General features: G+C 34.1%; 1 protein-coding gene across 1 annotated transcript in view; it reads left to right on the forward strand.

Moving 5' to 3' along the window:
- Positions 1-25,076, forward strand: part of LOC141338226 (uncharacterized) — a 46,986-nt gene extending 21,910 nt beyond the window's left edge. The window contains exons 2-11 of the mRNA XM_073843771.1: positions 7,974-8,114; positions 8,187-8,318; positions 8,505-8,675; positions 9,199-9,441; positions 9,496-9,649; positions 14,016-14,123; positions 14,233-14,293; positions 14,420-14,624; positions 14,790-16,569; positions 24,986-25,076. Coding sequence (XP_073699872.1) covers positions 7,974-8,114; positions 8,187-8,318; positions 8,505-8,675; positions 9,199-9,441; positions 9,496-9,649; positions 14,016-14,123; positions 14,233-14,293; positions 14,420-14,624; positions 14,790-16,569; positions 24,986-25,076 — 3,086 coding nt within the window. The remainder of the gene's footprint in view (positions 1-7,973; positions 8,115-8,186; positions 8,319-8,504; positions 8,676-9,198; positions 9,442-9,495; positions 9,650-14,015; positions 14,124-14,232; positions 14,294-14,419; positions 14,625-14,789; positions 16,570-24,985) is intronic.
- The last annotated feature ends 2,035 nt before the right edge of the window (positions 25,077-27,111 follow it).

Consider the following 27,111-nt stretch of genomic DNA (forward strand, 5'->3'; position numbering starts at 1 on the left):
CGGGCCCTAATAAACGGAGCAATTCCAATAGGGTCCTCGCACTGCAGTGCTCGGGCCCTAATTATCACTCAACTAGCTGATGACACAGCATTGTTTTTAAAAGATTCATCCCAAGTTTCAGTAGCTTTAAATACTCTTCAAGCATTTTCCAAAGCTTCTGGTCTAAAACTTAATATAGATAAATGTGAATTACTGCCCATTAATAACTCTTGTCTTTCTTCAGTCTGTGGTATAGCGGTTAAAAACACAGTAACATACCTTGGCATAAATATAACTAAGAATAAAAACAGATGTGATGTAAATTTTAATCCAATCATCACAAAAACAAAGGAAAAATGTAATGGCTGGCTACAGAGAGATTTATCTCTTAAAGGAAGAGTTTTGCGCACTAAAGCTGAGGGGCTCACGTCTCTCGTATGCTGCACAATCTCTATATGTAGATAAGCCTACATGTAAATTGATTGATCGAACTTCAACAGACTTTGTCTGAAAAAAAATGCCATTATATGAAAAAGTCTGTTATACTAAATCTAACTAATCTAAATATAACAAAGGTGGCCTACATTTTATAGATTTCAATTCTTTAAATTATGCTTTTAAAATAAATTGGCTTAATCAGTATTTGAAAAATCAAAATTCAATCTGGTATATCTTTCCACAGCAAGCATTTTCATTTGTTGGAGGTATTACATTTTTGTTGATGTGCAATTATAACATATCCAAAATTCCGGTTAAGCTTTCAAATTTCCATCAACAGGTACTTTTGGCCTGGGCTTTAATATATAAACACAATTTTACCCCCCATAGATTTTTTATTTGGAATAATCAAAATATTTGATATAAAAATAGATATCTATTTCTTAATCAGTGGTTTAATAATGGTTTGATTTTGGCGAGTCAGTTATTTAAAAACAGAGGTTTATTAATGAATTATAGAGAATTTATTTCATTATATGTGACCCTGGACCACAAAACCAGTCATAAGGTTAAATTTGACAAAACTGAGATTTATACATCATATGAAAGCTCAATAAATAAGCTTTCTATTGATGTATGGTTTGTTAGGATAGGACAATATTTGGCCGAGATACATCTATTTGAAATCAGAAATCTGAGGATGCAAAAAAATCTAAAAGACTGAGAAAATCACCTTTAAAGTTGTCAAAATTAGGTTCTTAACAATGCATATTACAAATCAAAAATTACATTTTGATATGTTCACAGAAGGAATTTTACAAAAAATCTTCATGGAACATGAACTTTACTTAATTTCTTACTGATTTTTGGCATAAAAGAAAAATCTAAAATTTTGACCCATGCAATGTATTTTTGGCTATTGCTACAAATATACCCCAGCGACTTAAGACTGGTTTTGTAGTCCAGGGTCACATATAAGATACCGGTTAGTCCAAAGGATTATGCCATTGTTATGGGAACATTAACTTCAGGAATTATTATGATCTTCAAAAATAGCAATTTCTCCCCTATTAAAAATGCTTCTTTTTCTGACCCATTAGAGACAACTATAGGTAAAATGTTTTTTCTGTTAAAAAAGATAGAAATTACAAAATTAGGTCTCTTTTCATTGAAAAAGTTTCTTCTTTGTCGCCTGTCATTCCTTATTGGAATAGTTTATTTAGAAATTTGAATTGGAAAAAAATATGGTCTTTACAACAGAGGTTTTTTCTTACTAATAAAGTTAAAGAAGTATCTTTCAAACTAATCAACAAATTTTATTTTACCCTGTTAAACTTTATATGAAGAAGTATAAGGTTAATATTGATACAAAATGTTCATTTTGTCAATTTAATACTCAAACTGTTTTTCATTTATTTTGGACGTGTCAGTATACTGTACAACTCTGGGAAAATATTGGTTTATTTATTAAGAATAATATCCAGCGAGATGTACCTATTACTTTTAAAGAAATCTTTTTAGGACATTATGACTCTGACTCAACTAAGAGGAATGCTTGTTTTGTTATAAACTTAATTTATTTTCTTTGTAAATTTTATATTCATAAATGTAAGTTTACTAAAAACAAACCACCTTTTCTTGATTTTTTGAAAGAATTTGGAATTTATCTAAATACTATTTCGTTGTCACAGAATAAGAAAGCTAGAAGAACTATTTCATTTTGTAATGACTTTGATTTGTATAATGTAATTAACGTTTAGGTGTCTTACCCTCAAGTTTTTATATTTTTGTCCTTTTTTTTGGTTCTTCCATGCTTTACCTTGTATTCTTACACTGTCATTTCAGTTGACATAATGCATATATTTGTTTCTTTGTATATTATGTGCAAACGATCTGTCAACTCTTTCCTGTATTTTTTCCTGCATTAATAATAATAATAAAAAACAACAGTAACGTTAAACTAATTACTAAAAGCTTTGAGATATAACGTATAAGTATTTTGCATTAATATACATAATGATGAATTACACTTACCACCGCAATCTTCTCTCGCCTAAAGGAAATTACTCAACGCTTCTTCTTCTTCTTCTTTTAAGTTTTATGGCGGATTGCATTCATGACACATCAGGTGCATACCGCCACCTACTGTATCGGAGTATGTAGCATGAATTATATCTTTCCACTTTATACAGACAAAAAAAAAAAAAAAAAAAAAAAAAATTAAAAATTTATTTAATCCGTGACCAAATATTATTTCCTATATCCTATAATATACCCCTGTATCCTTCAGATATTCCAAAACAGCATCCTGTACATCTTTAACCCTTTCTCCTGTTGTTCCCAAAATACCCTCAAGGTTCCAGTTTCTTCCTGTCTGATTAATCTTTTGCTTTAATCTAATCCTCTCTTCCCAATACTTCCCACAGTGCAACAGTATATGTTCTACATCTTCTGTAATTTTACATTCCATACATTCATTTGATTTACTTTTACCTAACAAAAACAATGTTTTATTTAACCCAGTGGTCAAATCTCATCCTGGTTAAAACTGACTCCTCCCTTCTATTCCTTCCATTCACACCCTGTGCATTGATAGATTTCTGTATACTATAATATTTCCTTCCACTCTTATCTGTGTCCCACCTCTCTTGCCATTTCTTCTTCATTTCTTTTTTAATTATTGTCTTAACTTCTCCTTTACCAAAAGGAATATTTATAGTATCGCTCATCTTGGTTGATTTCTTTGCTATTTTGTCTGCCTTCTCATTTCCTTTTACATTTACATGAGCAGGTACCCAGCAGAATCTCACATCTATCTGTAGGCTCCATAATCTAAATAAATTTTGATGGATCTCTAGCATCAAGTCTTCTCTGCTAGACTTCATATTTTGAATACTATATATAGCTGCTATAGAATCCACACAAAATACCACTCTATCTGGTTTTACTTCCTCCACCCACTGCAACCCTACAATAATCGCCATCATCTCTGCCGTATAAACTGATAATTGATCGGGTAGTCTTTTCCCAATACTTACATTCAGTGTTGGTATATGTATTCCTATGCCTACTCTATTTTCTTCATCTTTGGATCCATCTGTATAAATATCTAGATAACTGTAAAATGTATTTTTAATGTATTGACTTGCCATATATCCTTTCTCACTCTCTTCCCATTTATTCTTTAGTTCCATTATATTTAAATCTACATTAGTTTTAGGAAACAACCAAATAGGGATATTACTAATAGGAGTAGGATTGTTAAACCAAATACTGTCTAGTCTATATTCATCTGATTTAGCCTTTATTGCCCATCCAAAGCCGTTACCTTGAAAAGAGTTATACTCCCAACATTCTTTAATAACACTATTGGTGGGATTTTTATCACCACAACCGCGTAAACGACACCAGTATGTAAGCATTAGTTTGTCTCTTCTTAAATCTAAGGGCATTTCTCCTAACTCTACCTGGATTGCCTTAGTTGGTGTTGATCTCATCGTACCAGAACAAATCCTCAAAGCTTTATTAATAACTCTATCCATTTTCATTAAATGTGTTTTAGCTGCTGCTCCATAAACAAAACATCCATAATCTATTGTTGATCTCATTAGAGCCCTATACACATACATTAATGATTGTTTATCTGCTCCCCAATCTTTTCCAGCTAATGCTCTCATTAAGTTTATAACTTTCCTACATTTTGATTCCACCTTTTCCATATGTACTTTCCATGTTCCTTTTTGATCTAACCACATACCTAAATATTTAAAACAATCTACTGTTTCCATATTTTGACCATATAACTTCAATTCCTGTTTGCATATCCCTTTCTTCCTGGTAAATAACATATGGCAAGATTTACTTGGAGAAATCTTAAAACCCCAATTATATGACCATTGTTCTACTTTTTTAACTGCTTCCTTAATTATACTCATCACACCAGTGGGATCTCGTCCTCTTACCCAAATGGCCCCATCATCTGCATACAAAGCTGACCCAACTCTTCTATCCAAGTTCATAAAAATATCATTAATCATAACATTAAATAACACTGGGCTTATGACGCTCCCTTGTGGAATTCCATTACTAATTTCAAATTGCTCAGATACTTCTAATCCTACTTTAACTCTAAATCTTCTTTCTGATAAAAAATCTAAGACCCAATTATAAAACCTACCTCTTATTCCAATCTCATTTAGTTTAATTAATAATCCTTCTCTCCACATAGAGTCGTAAGCCTTTTCAATGTCGAAAAATACAATATTCATTAATTGTTTCATTTTAAATGTTTTCTCTATCTCATTACTTACTTTCACAACAGCATCCATTGTAGAGCGTCCTTTCCTGAATCCACTTTGGTATGGCGCATATATACCTCTATATTCAAGGAAATAATTAAGTCTTCTGACTAAAATCTTCTCCATCCACTTGCATAGATGTGATGTTAGGGCAATGGGTCTGTAGTTGCCAGCATTATTAGAATCCTTTCCAGGCTTTTTAAAAGGCAATATCAATGCTCTCTTCCAACTTTTTGCCATTTACCCTTCTTCCCATATCTTATTAAATAAATAAAAAAATAAAAAAATCTCTAAAAAATTTTTTGGTAATCTTTGAAACATGATATAACTTAATTGATCTTCTCCTGTAGCAGTATTTCTGACATCATTTAATACTATCATTATTTCATTCATATTAATTCCTTCATCCATGATACTCATCACATTATTTATTTTCTTAAAAAGTACATCCCTATTTTCATTTAAGATTTTTTCTTTATTTTGTCTGTGAATATCATCTAAATGATCTCCACTATGCACACTAGCAAACTTCTTTCCTAATAAATTTGCCTTTTCTTTATCTGTTATTGCCATTATTCCTGCATCCTCTAATACTGGTATTTTATTATACACTTTATTCCCACTCATTTTCTTCAGCATTGACCAAATCTATCCTACTTGAACTTCTTTACCAATAGTTGAACAGTAATTCCTCCATGCATTTCGTTTACTATTCTTAATTTCTCTCCGAACTTGAGCCTTTTTCCTCTGATAATTAATTAAATTTTCTTGGTTCAAGTTATTTCTTAATATTCTCAAAGCATTATTTCGTTCTTTTATCAATTCTGTACATTTATCATTCCACCATGGAACTGTTTTCCTTTTTCCACCTACTGCTTTAATTGGTATGCTATTTAGAGCTGCATTTAGAATTGATTGTGTAACTTCAGCTGTATATTCCTCAATATCACCCTCCATTGAAATTAAACCTGCTGATTCACAGCATATTTTTTTTAATTTTTCCCAGTCAGCTTTTGTAAAATCCCATTTCTTATGACTAGGCCTTTCTTGGATATCTATTTCAACATTCATAGAACAAATTATTGGAAAGTGATCACTTCCAATACTTGTATTGTCTTTAATATTCCACTCACAAGAATTTGCCAGATTATTAGAAACTAGGGTAAGATCAATACAAGACATTGTGTTAGAACGAATGTCAATTCTTGTGCCATTTCCATTATTAAGGCAAACTAACTGCCTAACATCCATCAATTCTTCTACTACTTCCCCATTATTATCTGTATGCTTACTTCCCCAAAGGCTATTGTGTGCATTGAAGTCTCCGCACCATATTTCTTTCCTATTTCCTTTTGTTCTATTTATGTTCACTAAAGCATCTAGGCTTAAATTTTTACAAGGATTATAAAAGTTGATAACTACCAGGTTTCCATCTGATTTATATACTTCAATAATTACACATTCTATTTCTATTGAAATTGCTATTCTTTTAAATGATATCCCATCTCTAACAAATGTTGCACAACCTCCACCCTGTCTTCCATCTCTATCAAATCTGACAGACTCAAATCCAGGTATAATAAAATCAAGATGTGGTTGAAGCCAAGTTTCTTGAATGCAAATAATATCAGGTTGAACTTTAGATTCTACTACAAACTTTTTAAATTCTTGACCATTTGCAATCAAGCTTCTAGCATTCCATTGTAAGAGGTGGAATACCATTGATTAAGTAATATTCTGAGATCCTCCATCATTATTAGTACTCAACATGCCATGTATATCTTCAGCTTTTACATCTTTAATGCCTAGAAACTCTTCTGCAGCTTCCACCACTGTCTTGATTTTATCGCTTTTTCTCTCTTGTCGTGTTGCAACATTAATAACTTTACATATAAAAGCTATAAAGCTTTTCTTTTCTACAATCAAGGTGTTCTCCTCAACTTTACACTTATGGTTGCATGGCTGCTGTGGAGGTGCTGATCTTCCTGACAGATTTCTTCCTATGTCTGAACTCTGTGGTACTGCATATCTGGTATTGCCATCCAAGTTTTCCTGATGTATTGGTTTATTTTGTTTGTTTCCATAATTATCAACACCCTTTAATGCCTCTGCATATGTAACCTTATTCATAACTTTGAATCTTTGTATTTCTTTAGCTTGTTTCTGAACCACACATCCAGCATATGCAGCACTATGCTCACCTCCACAGTTACAGCATTTTAACTTAGCATCCTTTTCACATTTGCCATAGTCATGCTCTCCTCCACATTTTGCACATCTTTGCCTCCATTTGCACTGTTGCACTGTATGTCCCATTCTCTGACATTTGAAACACCTTAATGGTTGTGGAATGTATTCCCTCACTTTGTATTTGATCCAACCCATTTGGACTTCATTAGGCATTATCTTTTCAAAAACAAGCATTACAGACAGGCTATCTGATTTAACACCACCTTTATTCATTTGCAGTCTTTTGGCTTCTATTATATTCCCACCTTGAATCTCTTTCTTCACATCTTCCATAGACATTTCCATAGGTACATTTGAGATCACTCCTCTTAACTTTGCTGCCATTCCTGGTACATGGACTTCAATCTTTCCACCCCCTAGACTACTCATTTTCAGAATCTTCTCCTGTTGTTTCTTATTTACTGCTGAAATTAGAATTCTTCTGCTATTCAGTAATTTAGCATATTTTATTTTGCCTATTTCCTTCTCAATCGCTTTAGTTATCTGTACTGGATGAAAATGTCCTTTATCATTACTAAGCGTAACAATAACTTTCCACTCTTCCTGTTTGTCATCATCAATCCTGCTGTTTTCACTGTGTTTAGCTCTGATTTTTTTGCTAGTTTGTCTTGGGGTGCTTTCTCCTCCACTACTTGCTTCAGACCATGCTTTTTTCCTTGCCTTTTTTGTTTTATTAACCTCCATTTCTAAAGGCCTCTCGTCACCATCACCATCGGAATCATAATCCATTGCTACACTCACGATACAGTTTGATTACAATCCACCGTCTCTTCCAAACGTTTTCGTTCTTCTCCAGTCCTTCCTCATTACTCAACGCTGATTGGCCTTCTTCTTCTTAAAGTTTGTTTGGCGGTTTGCAAACCAACTGAAAAGTAACCGCCACCAGCTGGACTGGAGTGTGGAACAAAAGTTTAACGCTGATTGGCCAATACAGTAAAAGCGAGACCAATGAGAAACCTTTCGACACGCCCATTGCTCCAGACTGCAGTCACCCCTGTCTCTGTTCAGTCGGTGTTTTCAGTCAACTACAGGAACACACATTCAGTCCTGTTACTGAGTTTAAAGCAGGTAAATACTCCTGTTATGGAGTAGAGAGAGGAGGATCACGCTGGTCACAAATGAGTGATGAAGTTACACTGACAGTATCAGGTAAGTTTGATCATCTCTTCATAAACACACACAAGTTAAACATGTTATTAATGAGTGATTTGTCAACTTCAGTTCCCAGAGCAGCTTTAAGTGTTTCTCCACAGTCGTGGTTGACTGAAGGAGATCCAGTGACTCTGATCTGTGAGGTTAATGACTCCTCTACAGGCTGGACATTCAGCTGGTTCACTCGAACTGGTCCATCAGGTATGATATAATGTGTTTCATGTAGTAACATCTGAATAAACTGGTTTCATAAAAAATATTACAGAGATTAAAAATATTTAGTCAATCAGAATATACTCTGATTATACCAACACAGGTCATTTTTAAGACTCATGTATAAATGACTGCTAATTTCTTGATGTAACTGCACATTTTCACTTCATACAGACAACAGCAATCGTTATGAGCTGCTCTCAGACAGCAGCAGAGGAGCTGGAGGAAACTACACTGTCAGATCTGCTGCTCTAAATCACACAGGAGTTTATGTGTGCAGAGCAAAGAGAGGAAAACCAGGCTATTACACAACCATCAGCAACAAACAGTTAATATGGGTCACTGGTGAGTTTAAAATGAACCACAGAATGAGTGAAACACTGGAAAGCTGAAAAAACTAAAATATAACTATTGTGGCATAACAGTGTTACTTAAATGGACTTGTGGGAAAATAATCAAATAGGTGTCATAAAAATGTATAATCTGACCTATTTATTAAATAGTGTTTTCATTATGAAATGTATTTTAAATTTTTATCTCTCTGACCACACATCGATACTAGGAGGAACTTTAACAAAAACACAGGACACTCCATCAATGTGCACATCAGCAAATTGTATATTTTAAATTGTATAAACACTTATGGTTTGATTAATATCTGCCTACTGAAATCTCAGTAAATTAATATAATTTCACATTAAGAATGTGATCTCAATTCAATCACCCACACAATATTATTCCTAAATGACATCAAATCCACAAGACTATCCAACAAATCCAAATCTGAGAATATGTATTATTATTCTTGTTGATACATTCTTACAGTATTCCTACTATTTGTCAGTTGATGTTTGCTCTGTTTCTGTAGCTGGTGTGATTCTGGAGAGTCCTGTTCATCCTGTGACTGAAGGAGATACTCTGACTCTACGCTGTTTATATCAATTTACAACCCCACCAAACCTCAGAGCTGATTTCTATAAAGATGAATCACTCATCCAGAGTCAAACTACAGAGATGATCATCTCTACTGTCTCAAAGTCACATGAGGGTTTCTACTACTGCAAACACACAGAGAGAGGAGAGTCACCCAAGAGCTGGATCTCAGTCAGAGGTGAGAGTCAATGAAACTGTGAGCTGATTTATTTCTTCTTATGTTCTTGTTCAGATATGGTGCTTGATAAAGTGATTGTGTGTCTCTTCTTCAGTGTCTCATTCAGAGTCTCAGATCTCAGTTCTCCACATACTCAGTTCAGTTCTGGCACTTTCTCCATATTTGTTAGTGACAGTCGTGCTGATTTTCAAATGCTGCAGGATGAGAGGTATTTGTCTGATTTATTACATTATGTTCAATTAAACACCAGATTGGTCAGCATTATTGTTAATACTGTGTAGTTTGTCATCCTTTGGGTTTGTAAGGTGCTTACTAAAGCTGCTTTGAAGCATGTATTTTGAAAATTGCTGTAAAACAAATAAGTTAAATTGAATCCGTCTCGCACCTCCTGTTTTATCTTTTACTCTACATACATAACTTTCCTCACTGACAAAACACGTAACGTCTTTGTTTTGTCTTTTCTAGTCAAATTTGATTACTTATAGTTAAAAGATGATGGTAGGAAGATTATAAAACCAATAAACAGAGATAAAGAAAACACAAACCTGTTCAAGTAATTGTTTGATTGTTTTGTGTGTATTTAACAGTTGCATCTGTTGATGAGCAAGAAACTGCAATCTGATCTTAATTTGTTGTGATGATGAGAAAACTTCAGCTTCATCCTGGAGTCTCTCAGTATCTCAGTCACAAGTTCAGACTGAAAGTGATTACTTCCTGTAAAAGTCACTTTTTGAGAGTGACTCCTTTGGCATCTCACAGCATCGCAACCCTTTTGACTTCATGTACTGTAGTAAGTGAGTGAAACAGGATCTTCAATGAAAAAACATGTAAGTCTATGTCTACGTATATTGTTTCATATTTCTTGTTCTGCTTTACTATCATGTAAAAAGTGATACACTATATTTACTCAATAAAATTGTCAACAAATTACAAGCAATATTATTAATTAAATTCAACACATAAGGACTAATCAAATGAGATGCTTACAAATTCGCCATTCAAAATGAGTAAAATTGCACAAAAATTATAAGTAACAAAAATACTGGTTTAAAAAAAAGAAAACAACTATGCTAATGAATACTGTTATGCATGCCAGACCAATAGTTGGTGATCAAGAAACTCCCTGAAAAAACATAATTTTTTTGTTTACATGGAGATGATACAGGCATCATGTTCAAAAGCTTGTGTTTTCAGGCCCCAAAACAGAGTTGTTGAAGACACCTGATGTTACCAAACAGAATCACTGAAGGAGAAAATCATTGTTTAGTTTACCATTACAGTTGTCAGTGTTTGCTTTAGTTGGGCTCTGGACACATGACTAGCGTTAGATATTGTTCGACTGCTGTATAGAGAGAAAAAAACAGTTGGGTGGTGTTAGTTGTGTTTAAAAAACAACAATTTCTTTGTTTGAAAAAATATAGCAAGAACAGTGAATTACAAGAAAAACAAATATTTATCTAAATATAAGCAACAGTGATACTAATTAAAAGTCTTATGTGTTTATGTTTTGGGAATGTAACACTATTTCTTTTCACGTTATCAGTATTATCACGGTATTGTTAGAATGTGCTGGAAATGTTGGAAAAGTACTGACACATAAATCACTTACATTTAAAATCAACAGACAGCAAATAAAATGATTTTTTGTTTCCATAATCACTAAAACAATAACAGTACCAGTGAATTTTTTAAATAACAACATTAAGGGCAACAGTTTATCTAATAGCATGTTCAAATATCTAATGCAAATGTTCAAATAACTAACTTATCTGAATTGTTTAAACGTCTAGAATCCACATAAGCTTGTTTTTCATCACTGGTCAAAATTTACAGCAGGCCATGAAAATTCGTTTTTTTGGCCTGACAAAATCTGCACACAAGCTGAATGTAAACATAAGTCTCTGTAAATCCACTCTATGTGCTGAATTAAAGCTGTTTCTGTCAAATTCCTGGGATCTTATTTTATTATCTGCTTGTAAGCTGCTGTCTGCTCGTTATTTTATGTTGTTTGATATCATTTCAATCAGCTGTATACAACCCTTTACTTAAAAAAATGGAATCACCACACTTTGAAGATGTTAACCCATTTTTTTTTTCATCACAAATAAATCACATATATTTTTTTTGTTTAATGATTGAACACATAAAAGATTAACCATGTTGCAAATGCCCCTCGTTGCAACCGTCCCCACTCTCCCCTACATATTCCTGCAGAGTTTTGCTCCAACCTTGATCAAACTGTATCTGAAATCAACCCTATACCCTCATTCACTATTCCCTACATTAGGCCACTAATACAGTTCACTTGAAGGAGAGAATGAAAGCAAGTGAGTGAATTCAGACACTGAGTGCACCGAAAGGACTGGCGTTTTTGCAGAGTTTGTGCTGCTTGCTGTTTAATAATCATTTGAAAGTGGCAGCTGGCAGCTAAGATGAAAGGATTTCTCTTGAACTGGAACTTGTCATGAAAAATATGTACAAATCTTAATAAATTTAATAAATAAAATGTAAGTTTTACATTCTGTAAAAAAAGGACGAACCAAGACTATAAAATGCTGGGTTAAAAACAACCCTATGCTGAATAAAATATGGACAAACCCTGTGACTAGGTTTAATGTTCAACCCAACCTTTTTTATTTAACTCAGTCATTGCTTAAAAATGAATATATTTCTTGTTTAAAATGAACCCAAAATAGGCTGAAAATGATCAACACCTCAGTTTTGTGGTACATTATAAAACAGTATGCAATAATAATGTATTTTGTAATTTAATTCAAATTATTAAACGGATGCCACCTTATTGGGATAATAAAACCCTCCCTACACCTACCCCAACTCTAGCCAATATTTATTGTCAATTTTTCAATTATCTCTTATTTTTTATTGAAAATAAAGGCTTTTCTGATGTAATGGGATTTGAAAAGGGAGAAAAAATTGTTTGGCCAAAGTCGGATTCAAGCTCGATCACGTCAAAAAGACCACGTCATGCTCTACGCCACTTGAGCTGTTGTTATAAGTTCAATAAATTAACATTTATTCATAAGCTGAAAAAATAATAAATAAATAATAAAAAAAAATTCTAAGTGCTTAAGAATAAATGTTCATCTTTTGATTATTGCTGATGCCTCTAATAATTAAATTGTACTCAAAAGTCTGTAAAATGATTGGCATTAATGACAAATTGCAGTAATTCACATTTTTATACATAAAACTTACTGCATTTTTCTGTTTTACTAAATGACACAAATGTGTGTGAAATTACAAAAAATAATCTGTAATTAATACAATAATAAAACTGTCAGATGATAAAATGGTCAAATGACTGGCAACAATATCTTCCAAAAAAAACACATAAAATTTACATAAACTCTCCTTATTACAAGTGTTTCCTGAATTATTGTGATCAAACACATTTACTGTATAAATAAATGAATAAAACATCAGCAACAGAACATTAAACACTAACAGATCTCTCTAGATCTCAGCATCTTCACTTGTTACAAACCAGTCTGACTTTATTTCTTTCATACAAAACTTATTATTGAGAATTAACAGCGGTTTCAGTGATGCAGTTCAGTTTAACAACACCCAAAGTACAGCTGTGAGGAAAGTATATTCAGGTGTTTTAACTTGGAATAATAAAGAATAAAAATTCAATATTAGGAGACTCAAACTCCTCCTTGTCAGGTGACACATGAAAGTGAAACTATTACAGCAGGATCTGTTTTGTCAAATGAGGAAGTAAACTACGTTAAGAGAGAAAAACACAGTGAGTATCACAATTTCACAATCATCTTTGATAGACAAAATCAATCCTGAGACTGGTTTAAAGTGAAACATTAACATAAAGTACAACATTAAGCAGTTTTAGATATTTTGAAAGTAGTTAAATAGCATTAGAAGAGAAAACTTCTGTAAATCGTCAGATTGCACCTTTACTTTCAGTTTAACACAGTGCTTGTCTGAATTTGTTGTGCTGTTTATGATCAATTTGATTCTGTGTTGTCAGTATGAAATAGTTTTTCATGAGTGCAGGTCATTACTGTGAACTGACTGTTGAGACAGAGCTGGATTTGAGGAAATTAATTGCTGAGAGGATTCATAACTCACTCTGTGGATCAACATCTGGATCTGCTTTTAGATGAAACCATGGCCTCCAGAATGAATCTCTCTGATGAACATGAAACAAAGAAAAAGACAGTCAAGAGGTGAGAGAACTTAAAATGTTTCGCATTTTTAATGCTCAGAAACAATAAATGTATACTACAACAGCATTTTCATGTTCAGTCAGATTCAGGAGGTGAGTCAGATTTACTTGAACACATCGATGTGTCTGTGAGGAAAAAACAACTGATGGATCTTTCAAACATTTCTATAATGCATGAATGAAAAAAGCACATGGGGCAGATTCATTTTATTTATATGAAAATAATACTTTAATCTTTTAACTCTCAAGTCACAACAGACTACTCAAGTGAAATATCAACATTAATGGGAGTTTGAAACAGTAAATGTGTTTCTGTCAGAGCAGTGTGAGATTTTCAGAAACAGTTTGTATTGCTGTTATATTTCAGTCTGTGGCAGAATCAATCTCCTGAACCCAGCTGTGTGTCCATGAAGAGTGACGCGTCAATGGATCAACCAGCTGATTTCAGTTTGGGAGAATCATCTGCTGATCTGAGGTGTTGTTTAGTTTACAGTATAAGAAATATATGATATTCATTCATTTACTGATGTGCATTAAATACATTAGTATCTTTACAAAAATGTTCAATATTTCTTTAACAACAGTCAAAAACATAAAGGACCAGAATCACAAACAGCAAAGAAGAACTTAGACTCCATTTTCAAGGTTGGTTTTGTGTGTGTCCATCCCAACACAATAATTCATGCTCTAAATCTTGTGTATTGATCCTTTGGTTCACCTTCTCTGTTACTGAATAGATGTTTATTGTTTCAATATTTATTATGATTTCAGGAGCTTGAGCACAGAATCGTCTCTGTGGTGAAGAGTGAGTTAAAAAGTTTTAAGAGACTACTGAGTCCAGATTACCCAGAATGCTCTGAAAGAGACCATTATGATGATGAGGGTCATAACAGAGTCAGAGAGGGGCTTCTGAAGATCACACTGCTCATCCTGAGGAAGATGAACCAGACAGACCTCGCTAACACACTACAGACCAGTAAGAGCTCTGGATCAGCAGATTATAGCCTGTATTTTTATGATCAACCTTCTGTCTTCAGTCGCTAATGTTCCTGAATGTCACGACACATCTAACATATCAAACCTAAAAATACATTTCTAAAACATTGCTCTGCCGATAACAACAGTTATTTCCTTTGCTCAGAACTGATGCCTGTGTATCAACAAAAACTCAAATCCAGACTCCAGGACAAATATCAGAGAATCAGTGAAGGAATGTCCAATCATGGAGACTCAACACGTCTGAATGAGATCTACACAGAGCTCTACATCACAGAGGGAGGCAGTGGAGAGGTCAATAATGAACATGAGGTGAGACAGATTGAGACAGTGTCCAGGAGACCAGAGACACAGGAAACACCAATCAACTGCAATGACATCTTTAAACCCTCACCTGGACAAGACAAACCCATCAGGACTGTGCTGACTAAAGGAGTCGCTGGAATTGGAAAAACAGTCTCTGTGCAGAAGTTCATTCTGGACTGGGCTGAAGGAAAAACCAATCAGGATGTTCATTTCATATTTCCACTTCCTTTCAGGGAGCTGAACTTGATACAGAAAAATCTCAGTCTTGTGGATCTTCTAAACCACCTTCACACAGAAACCAAAGAATTTAAGTCGTCAGATTATGAAGACTACAAAGTCATGTTCATATTTGATGGTCTGGATGAGTGTCGACTACGTCTAGATTTCCAAAACAATCGGAGCTTGTCTGATGTAACAGAATCAGCCTCAGTGGATGTGCTGCTGACCAACCTCATCAAGGGGAATCTACTTCCTTCTGCTCTCCTCTGGATCACCTCTCGACCAGCAGCAGCCAATCAGATCCCTCCTGAGTGTGTCCACCAGGTCACAGAGGTACGAGGATTCAACGACCCTCAGAAGGAGGAATATTTCAGGAAGAGAATAAATGATCAGAGTCTGGCTGATAGAGTCGTCACACACATCCGATCATCAAGAAGTCTGTTCATCATGTGTCACATACCAGTCTTCTGCTGGATTTCAGCCGCTGTTCTAGAGAGGATGATGGGTAAAGCAGAGAGAGCAGAGATTCCCAAGACTCTCACACAAATGTTCACACACTTCCTGATCTTTCAGACCAAACTGAAGACACAGAAGTATGATGGGAAATATGAAATCAATCCTGATCAGGCTAGAAAGACTATTCTGTCTCTAGGAAAACTGGCTTTTGAACAGCTGGAAAAAGGGAACCTGATCTTCTATGAGGAGGACCTGAAAGAGAGCGGCATTGATGTCAGAGAAGTGTCAGTGTACTCAGGAGTTTGTACCCAGATCTTCAGAGAGGAGTTTGGACTGCAGCTGGGGAAGGTGTACAGCTTTGTTCATCTGAGTATTCAGGAGTTTCTTGCTGCTTTATTCAAGCTGCTGTCCTTTTCTGAACAAAACACAGGACTGAGGAATGAGTTCAGGTCACCAATGACCAGTTTACTGAAGAGAGAAGTGGACAAGGCCTTACAGAGTGAGAACGGACACTGGGACCTTTTCCTCCGGTTCCTTCTAGGTCTCTCACTAGAGTCTAATCAGACTCTCTTACAAGGCCTCCTGAGAAAGACAGTAAGCAGCTCTGATATCAATCAGGAAACAGCTGAATACATTAAACAGAAGATCAGAGAGAATCCCTCTCCAGAGAAATCCATCAATCTGTTCCACTGTCTGAATGAACTGAATGATCGCTCACTAGAGCAGGAAGTCCAGACATACCTCAGCAGAAAAGATAGACAAGATGTCTTAGGAGCCAATTGTCTCTCTGGAGTGTCTCTGTCTGCTGCTCAGTGGTCGGCTCTGGTGTTTGTGTTGTTGAACTCAGAAGAAGAGCTGGATGAGTTTAAACTGAGTAAATATGATCGATCAGAAGAATGTCTCCTGAGGCTGCTGCCAGTGATCAAAGCATCTAGAAAGGCTGAGTGAGTATTTTACATTGTCTTTGTTTTATTGACATTGTTTTATACGGTATAGGTTTGTGTTTCTCTGTGTTACTGTATATTTGAAGGTCTTTCTTATTTGACACTCAGCTATCATCATAAAGCGCTCTACTAATGACCTGATGAGTTGAATCAAGTGTTTGATTAGAGAGATTTGTCTAATCTGTGCAAAGTCAATATGCCTTTAGGAACAGGGTTGTGACTCTCTGATATTATAAATATTGGAATTGGGATCATTACCAATCACTTAAAAGTTACATTCAGATTTTTTGAAAAAAAAAAAAAAAACTTAAATTCAATCTAATAATTCATAAGTTATTAGCAGAGGTGGAAAGAGTAATAAAATATGCTACTCAAGTAAAAGTACTGTTACTTCAATGAAATTTTACTTAAGTACAAGTAAAAGTACTGGTCAAAAAATCTACTCAAGTAAAAGAAAAAAGTAACTCATAAAATTTTACTCTGAGTTAAATTTAGTCAGTATTTTTTTTTTTTTTTAACAGCAGTGCTGGGTGGGGGATTCTAGTGTTATTCAAAAAAAAAAAAAAGAACAAGGGATATAATTCTCAACCTGGTTGTTTTTATTTGAGGAAACAACTTTACAAATTAAAGTGCAATAAAAACAAATAAATAAGATACAATAAAAAAAATAACCATATAAAACATTTAGGGAATTTTTTAGGCAAATAATCCCATAAAACTTTAAACATCACAACCACTGAATGTTGCATAAACTGTGAATTCAGTAGAGCAGGGGCTCCCAACCTTTTTTACTGTGGGGCCCCCCTCCTTCTCCGTTCAATTTTGCAAGGCCCCCCTATGCCAGACATGTCCTCTTATTTATTATTATCTTATTTATTTATTTATTTACTTCTGCAGTAAAGAGAAAAGTATTTATTTTTAAGTCTTTTTTTATTAACCAAAACATTTGTTTTGCCTTACTATTCTTCTACTGCATGTTATAAAAAACTTAAAATTCAAACAAACTTTAAAATAAAACTTTAAATATACCTTATAACCTTTAAAGAAAACCTCTGCTAAATTCTAACTTTTTAAAATTATATATACAGATTTAAAGCACCTGAATTCCTTACTGAAGACATTCTTTACAACTCCAGAGAACTTTTTCTTAAATAAGTGAACCTGCCTTACCAAACAGGACAGGGAGATGCCAAAAGACCACTAAACCTATCCCTTTGAACTTGACTGACTGAATATCTACTGTTTCCATAAAAAAATTAACATACGAATTCAAACTACAGCAAATACATTATAAATCTGTTGAAACGCATCGATGTGAAGGTTCGACACAGACACAATAATCCAATAATTTGGACAACTAGGCAAATGTTTTGACGCAAAAATACGATAGGGATCAGAGCCCAGAGAACGCGCATAGTTTGAGAATCAATAGCGGACTTATGCGTGCAGAATGTACGACTCTGATATACACGAGTGTTATACATTAGGTACGTACAAGTTTGTTATTACCTTGACATTAGCGCGACGGTTTGCTTCATACATGCAGCCGAGAGATGTAACTCTGCAAAACTGTCCGTCTCCATCTTTCTTGAGTTAGCGCGCTGCGTTTGTTCTCCCGCTCACCAAGCAATCAGTAGTTTCCGGTGTTACGAGATTTTTGGTTTCTGAGATATTCGGTTTCAGTGGGCGGAGCATACATGCATATTAATGAGACATGATCAGACATGCGCGAATGGTCGTGAAACTGAAAATATCAGCTCTGCTCCATCTCAGAATGTTTAACGATTTTTTTCATAAACCTAACAGACCTTTGTCTAATCAATGAACTTATGTCTAAAATAAATGTGTTTACCTTGTTAATGCAGTTACAAAAGTTTTATTAGTATGTACTTTTTTCGCGTGAGGTCATCCACGACTAAATGAGAATAACAGGCTTTCACTTCATGTAACTGTACGGACTACGCAAACCTCGTCATCTGCATCCAGTATTGATTTCAGTATAGCGGTAGGTAGATTTCTACATTGCGATGCTTAAACTGGGACTTTATTTTTGATATTCCTTGTTAAATACATCACTGCCTTTAACATCTTAAACGTCTAGAATGCGGACGAATACGTTTGTTTATAAACTAACCTAATGTGATTGTTTAAGTCTTGTTAACATGGGATCAAACCAAAGGTTATGCAGATTGTGACTATTAAACACTGTCCAACATTCACCATCTCTTGTTGTGATTGTCATACACTGCAGAAAATGTAATTTATGCTTTTTTTTTTTTTTGTCACGTTACCAGATAAAATAAAAACATAAGTGAAACCAACAATTCCAGATCAGAGGAGCAGAAGGTTTAAAACGGGTCCCTCTGGCAATGACTACTATAATGTCCTCAAACCCATGAGTGGCCTAACAAAGTTTTTGTAACCTATTCTGTGGCATCTGCTCTTTGACTATGTGTTGAACTGTGTATCTGTAATAATTTGGAAATGTGATATTCCAAAGGATTTTTTTTTTATTTTTATTTTTTTGATTAAAGAGTAAACCAACCAAATGTTTATTTAGTGGGTAATGTCTTTATACTCATGGGTTTTATTTAGAATGAGGGTCCTGTGTAACATACAAACAAAAGATTCCCGTTTGCTCCCACAGTGTGTCTGGAGCACAATAAAGCAAGCAAAAGGACTAGGCACACCAACATCATCAGATGACAGATTTACACACCCACTTGTTAATCAATTTGCTATTGTCAAATTATAAGAATGTGAAGTGTGTCAAAATGATCACATAAAGCTCTATAAACATTTTCTTACTCCACTATAATATGCAAATGCTCATCATTAGAAGCCAAAAATTGGACAGTTATCTAATAAACCAATGTCAGAGGTGGAATCATCTCAGTAAAGATTTTTTTACGGAATTGCACAGTAGTGCAATAGGGGCTCACTGTGGCATTCATAAAACCTTGGATTCAGTGAGCAGAAGGTTTTATTGGACAGGCATGTCTTTGGACATTAAAAAATGGGTGAGTGCAATCTCATACACGTCTACTTGTGTATGAGCCTACCAATCAACATCAAGAGACAAATTTATTATTATTATTATTATTTTTTTTTATTAATATTTGGCCTCTCCCTCCCATAGAATACCTGAGTGACTTATGCATGGTCTGCAGCAATAAATATCCTTATACAGATAACAAAGTGGGCACTTGGGTATGTTTAACTGGGGGCATGATTTCATGGCTCTATTTGAAACTGCTATTTAAGTGTTTATTAATCTATGATCTTAATCTCTATCAGATTGAATGCGACAGCTGCAGTGGTTGGTACCACTGGGACTGCATGAGTAGGCCCAGTATAGAGGAAGTCTTCATTTGTCCAGGGTGCCATGGACCTTTATAGTGTATAATGTGCATGGCTTTTTTCTGTTTTTCCCTATATACAGTCATGGACAAAATTGTTGGCACCCTTGGTAAATATGGGCAAAGAAGGCTGTAAAAAAATCTGCATTGTTTCTCCTGTAGCTCTTTTAGTCAAAAATTCTGCAAAATTCAAACATTTTATTAAAGTGAAACAATTTGAAGTGAGATGGAATATAACTTTATGAAAAAAATGTTTTTCTCAAATACACCCTGGCCACAATTATTGGCACCTTTAGAAATTCTTATGAGTACATTATCTCCTAAATATATTTGCATTGAAATCTCCAATTTCTTAGCACACCAAGGTGACTGGAAACATGATGTTGTCCAGTCATGACGTCTTGGTGCACAGATAAATAAATATTAGTAACACAAAGCCCAAACCAACCTAATCATTCATCACAATGGGTAAAACTAAAGAATATACTTCTGATGTACAGCAAAAAAAATGTTGATCTTTACACAATACGAAGTGGCTTTAAGAAAATACTTAAAACATTAAATATTCTCATTTCCAACATCAGGGAAATAATTAAGAAGTTTTAATGGACTGGTGATGGTAAAAATCTGCTTGAAACATGATGTGTGTCAATATTGTCGTAATGTGCAGCAAAGAGAACAATTTAAGTGGCCAAATACTCTTCAAAGATCACAGATGGAAAATTCTGCCATAACCATCCCAATTCCCTGACCTGAATCCTATGGAAAATGAGTGGGATAAACTGAAGAAGAGTGAGCACCAACATTTGAACGATCTGGAGAAATTCTGTATGGAGTAATAGTCTAAAATCACTTGCCATATATTCTCAAACCTCATCAGGCATGAAGGGGGAAAAATCAGAGCTGTTTTTCATGCAAATGGAAGTTGCAGAAAGTTTTGAATACAAGGGTGCCAATAATTATGGCCAGGGTGTATTATAGAAAACCATTTATTTCATAATATTATATTCCCCCCACTTAATTTTTTTATTTTATTTTTTAACTAAAGATCAACAGGAGAAACAACGCAGATTTATTTTTACAGCCTTCTTTGCCCATATTTACCATCGGTTGCCAACAATTTTGTCCATGACTGTATATATACATGTATATGCTTTATTGAAATGCTTTTCATCCAGCACAAAAATGAAACAAGTGATAAAAGAACAGACATGTTGGTGTTGTAAGGCTCATAAGACTTGTTAGTCCATGTTATTTTTACACAAAGTTGTGGTTTGATCAAGTTAACGAGACTTAAACAATCACATTAGACTAGTTTAAATAAATTCGTCCACAGATTCGTTTCTAGACGTTTAAGATGTTACAGGCAGTGATGTATTTAACAAGGAATATCAAAAATAAAGTCCCAGTTTAAGCATCGCAATGTCTATAGAAATCTACCTACCGCTACGAACTGAAATCAATACTGGATGCAGATGAGGTTTGCCTGTACAGTTACATGAAGTGAAAGCCTGTTATTCTCATTTAGTCGTGGATGACCTCACGCGAAAAAAGTAACTGCATTAACAAGGTAAACACATTTATTTTAGACACAAGTTCATAGATTAGACATTTTAGACACAAGTTCATAGATTAGACAAAGGTCTGTTAGGTTTATAAAAAAAAATCGTTAAACATTCTGAGATGGAGCAGAGCTGATATTTTCAGTTTCACGACCATTCGCGCATGTCTGATCATGTCTCATTAATATGTATGTATGCTCCGCCCACTGAAACCGAATATCTCAGAAACCAAAAATCTCGTAACACCGGTGCGCGATCCCCTCCTTCCCTCCACGCACATTTTTTTTTTTTTTATAAATTTTTTAGTATTATTTTTTGTTTATTCATTTTTACTCAGTAACGGATGATATTTAAAATGTAGTTAAGTGCAATACTTGCATATATATATGAAAACGTACTTAAGTAAAAGTAAAATTACAAAATTTAAAAGTTACTTTAAAAAGTACACAAAGTACACAAAAAACCTACTCGATGTAATTCGTTACTTTCCACCTCTGGTTATTAGACAAAATGTTTTTTGGTGAAACTGGGGAAGAAGTGAAAGATTTTTAGTCAATGCCACTCAAGGGACAATAGATGCAAGCATGTAGTCATGTGACATTTTAGTTTTTTTTTCTCCAGAAAAATATAGTTACTGTTTGGTATGCAGTTTGTTAATAAAGATAACGTCTATTTGAAAATGTGCTTTATTGTTTTCGGACGTGTGAGAGCCATATCGTCAGGGGGCGTTCTGCACTCATCAATCCGCTCGAGAGCGCTCTCACAATGGCCAGATTTTCTGGAATTTACCAATGTCTCTGTAGTGGTTACACATGACATGTAATTCATATTATGTCTATGGTTACACAGGGCTGCCACCTCTCTCGTATTCAGTGTGAGACTCACGCAATTGACACTTTTCACACGCTCTCACGCCACACATCCATTTTCTCAGGCAGTCAAAAGCACCCTCAGTTAAAACTGTAATAATAAGATATTGGCTAAACAGGGCGTATTTGTGTTTGTGCTCTTAAAATCGCCAAAAGACAGTGTTTTCGTAGCGCTGAGCAATGTAGCCAATCACAGACATTTATGTTGATCTAGAACGCCTGTGATTGGCCATTGTGTTCTGAATTCGCTCACCTCTAAACGCCAGATTGCACTTGTGGACTCTCACTGTAAATAAGCGGTTCATTGATAATAAAAGGACTTTTGCGATTAACTGAAGCGACACGTTTTAGTGATTATCAATGAAGGGCTATAGCGCACACCAAGGCTACGTACAATCCGTTTAGAATTTGAATAAAAGTTTTGTTTTTCGTTCTGCTAACAGCTGTATATCCGGTACAAGAAGCAGAATTTCGGGAGTGATAAATCCCTCATGAATGAAGGATTAATTTTCGAATATGAGAAAAATATAATTTCTCAGAACAGCAGACTACAGAAAAATATTTGAATTTTCGTGTCAAAATATACATTTTTTTTAAATGCAGTTGCAATTATTTATAATGACTAAATCTAGGAATTGTTTTACTGCACATAACTTTTTACCACAACAAGAAAAGTAAATAGTTTTGCAGCACTGCAGCAGTTATTTTACATAATTTTATGATAAAAACAAAGCATGACATTTTTATAAATATATTAAAAAATAGCAAATAATTTCACAATGCTGAAGTCAGACCAAATTTTTATAAAAAAAAAAAACTGCTCATGCGAACATGTGTGTAGCACCTTTTTTGTATCATGATTTAAAATGCAGTGTTTAGTTCTAATTTTCAATTTATTATTATTTTTTTAACTGCAAAAACAGTTTCATTGCCAGAAAAAAAATATATTTATGGCTGGTAAATTCTCTCAAATCACCAAAAAATGTTGTTTGTATCATGAATAAAATGGCAGATATGGCAAAAAGTTTTAGGCCCTGCTTGTAAGTGTAGAAATTACAACAAAAGTATTGTAATTTCCTACTGTAGAATAAGAGAAAATAACATACTGGTGAAATACTCATTTTTATTTACTTTACAGAATTGTTTTCCAATATTACTGTCGTTGGAATAATACTATAAAATTATTATTATTATTATTATCATTATTCTTTTTTCAAATTATTTTTTATTCTAATTTAGACTGAGACACTATATCACAACTAATAAGAGGATTAAGTCCCCTTTAAACCTCAAGATCAAGTCAATTTACCAGCTTTTTTCTTTGTTTAGCTTTCACACTGAAACTGTATTGGAGCTCTGAATTGTGAAATCTCAAAGTGCACCAGATAGATGAATTTAACTGTAAAATGTACAACATTTTCTTACGGGGGAGCATGCTCCCGGACCCCCCTAAAGACACTGTGGGAATAATCACTCCAAGCTGAACTCAAAAGTTGGCAGCCCTGGGTTACACATGACATGTAATTCGTTGTAAGTAAATCTAAGGGGCAGTCTTTGGTCTCATTTATCTATTATTTGTTCCAGAGAAGAAGATAGTTTATGTAGCATGTTTATGTAAATTCAATGCTGTATATCAGAAAGCTGCCTTTACTCTTTTCTAGCAACTTTTTGATAGCTGTTTTTGTTTTTGTTGCTTATTAAATAGTATTACTCAATAAATAAAAAACTATATTTTAAATAATGTATTTAATGATAATTGTTTAGTATTAAGAAGCGTGCCTGTGTTCGTGATGGTGATTTTAGTTAACGTTACATTGTTCCGCCTTTAGATGGCGACAAGAGACTGTTTTATGAGTGAACAGTTAAAAGTGACTTTGGGACTTTTAAACTGAAAATTTAAGCGGAAGTTATGTTTAGCTTCAACAACAGTTTGCCACAGCGAATAAATGGACTGAGCAGCAAAATCACCTTTAACAGAAGAATGGATGTTAATATTTTCTTCAGTACACTTTTAAACTAATGTCATATGATCGTGAATATGAATAATGAATCAGATGCAGGTCCGTTAATCACTTGCTCAGTCCATCTCTCTCTCTCATAATACTCAAACATGATACAGTGAGGTTTTAATACAGTAATCATAGGCTTTTAATGAAGCAACTCAACTTTCCTTCGTTACTAGTTCTAAACTGACGTTTTGGAATTAGTGAGATTTGTAATATTACTTGCATATCATTGCTCTTTTGTTGATTCTGATTGCTTTCATTTTCCTCATTTGTAAGTCGCTTTGGATGAAAACGTCTGCTAAATGACTAAATGTAAATGTACTGCTGCACAATAAACGGGCTGAATACAAATTAAAATATAGTTCAGGGTTAAGACTCAAGTCATTTTGGGGAATATTTATGGGAATATTTGGGTCCTATTTGTTGAGTCAAATCTGAATTAATTTAATTTTGAGTCTGAAGTCTATTAAAATGGGACTTGACTCTGAGTCTCTCTCAGTGCCTGGTTTAATAATTGATATCTATGATATGTATTACATCTGTGTTTTTCAGCAATTACATTAGACACATGAGTCCAGCACTAATAACTCATCTTTAGTTTTTCTGTTTATTCTCTGCAGTCTTTCCGGCTGTCCTATTACACAGAAAGGTGTTGCTCTGATTTCTGCTCTACTGGAGGATCCACACTGTAAACTGGAGAAACTAGAGTGAGTCTCATCACATCTCAGTAACTATAAGGTTTGGAGTAAAAAGTAAAAACTCAGATGTGTTTTCTGTAGCAGTGGTTTTGTTTTCTGCCCTTTCACCCTCAGTTCAAACCCTCTTTAAATAAATGTATAAATAATTAATAAATACAAAAAATTAAATTGGCATCTTATTAATTGCAATATTTTGATGAAGCCTTTAGTGTTTGTCTTTAATATCACAGCGGCAGTGACTGCTAGAATCTAGAAGTGCTTCTTTCATTACTGCACACCAGTATTAGAGTACAATCGGGACAAAGACACGTGTCTCCTCAGAGTTATCAGACAAATGAATATTGAATGCAACTTCCAAAGGGAAAGAATAGAAATATATGAGGTGGAAAGAACAGCTTTTTATGTCAGACTCGAGGTAAAAGACTTTTTGACAATACTGATACAAATACTTCAATTAAAGTAATGTTTTACACAGTGTTGGGGAGGTTACTTTGGAAATGTAATAGATTACAGATTACAAATTACCCTATTTAAAATGTAATAAGTAGTGTACCTTTTCAATTACTTTAGAAAAGTAAAGTAACTGATTACATCTGATTACTCTTTGAATACTTTTTTTTTTTTTGATTAACTTTCTAATGGATATTTTCAACTAAATCATTTCAAGCATTTATATAAAGCAGGTGTGACCTTACAGTAGTTTACTGTTAGAATTTCAAAATCTTTCATCACTTGAATTAAGATTATATTAATTTATTTTATAAAACGGTTAGTTCCATTCCTCAATTCTGATTGGTCAGCAGCTGTGTCGTATTCATGATACAGCACTGCTATGACCGCTTCACTCAACGGTTTTGTGTATCATTGAACCCCCTTAGCAACCACCCTTAGCAACGTAAACACAGCTGCAGCAGTTAGGGACTACTTTTTACAGCGGAAGGCAGTTAATGATTTTACTTTATGAAAACATACAACTTAATATATATAAATTAATATATATTTTTGATTTTAATATTTTTATTGTGTGGTAACCGTTTTATAAAAGCAATAAGGTACTTGAGGCCATGCTGTATCATGAATAAATCACGGCTGAAGGGGTTGCAGGCACTCCGCTTCGCGTCGTGCCTAACAATGCCCTTCAGCCGTGATTTATTCATGATACAGCACGGCCTCTCGTACCTTATTGCTTAATTAAAGAAGCCATCACAAAACCAGACCTTATAACAAAAAAATAGTTTACTGTTGTTACAAAATCAAAATTTTGCATAGCTATGACAGGACACACTGGAAAGTAACAATGCCTTAAAAAAGATTTCTTTAAATATATAAATTATCTATTTAAAATAATAGATAATTATTTTTAGTTATTTAAGAGAAAACACAATTCTAGATTATAATAATTTAGTAAAAACAAGTTTTTCTTCTTCTTCTTACTGATATAATAATAAAAAAAGTAACAATCTGCATACTATTTTTTTTTTACCACTATGTGTGAAGGGAAATCATTAAACCATACAGGGCTAATAATTATTTCTCACTAACAGAAGAAAGAATAGATTCTAGAATAAATACTGCCAAATCCTAACAGACTCCATTATTGTAGCTGTGTCATAAAATCCATGGTATTGTTTTTTATTGTTTTAAATACAGTTACATTTAATCTAAAACACTGCTTAGATTCAGTGACCAACTGGGGTGCTTCACTAGATGATAGCTCGATTTTGCAAGAAAGAATGGGACAAACTAATTGAGATATTTGTCCACTAGGTGGCACGTTAGGTCAACATCGATCTATTTTATGAAACCTGGCACGAAAGTATATTTTTCTTGTTGAAGAAAGTCAATGAATTTAAATTCTAGTTTTGATCTAAACAAAAAGATATAGATTTAATCAAAGCAAGAATTCCCATTTAAGAAATAATATTACAAATGATTTATAATTACTACAACTGACTTCCAGTCACAGCCTCAGATGAAATCAACTGAAATAAAAGCAGAGGAGGATTAAACAGCTCCACACACAGCATTACCAGCTTCACACATTACTA

Source organism: Garra rufa, chromosome 7, assembly GCF_049309525.1.
Source record: "Garra rufa chromosome 7, GarRuf1.0, whole genome shotgun sequence".
Lineage (NCBI taxonomy): Eukaryota > Metazoa > Chordata > Actinopteri > Cypriniformes > Cyprinidae > Garra > Garra rufa.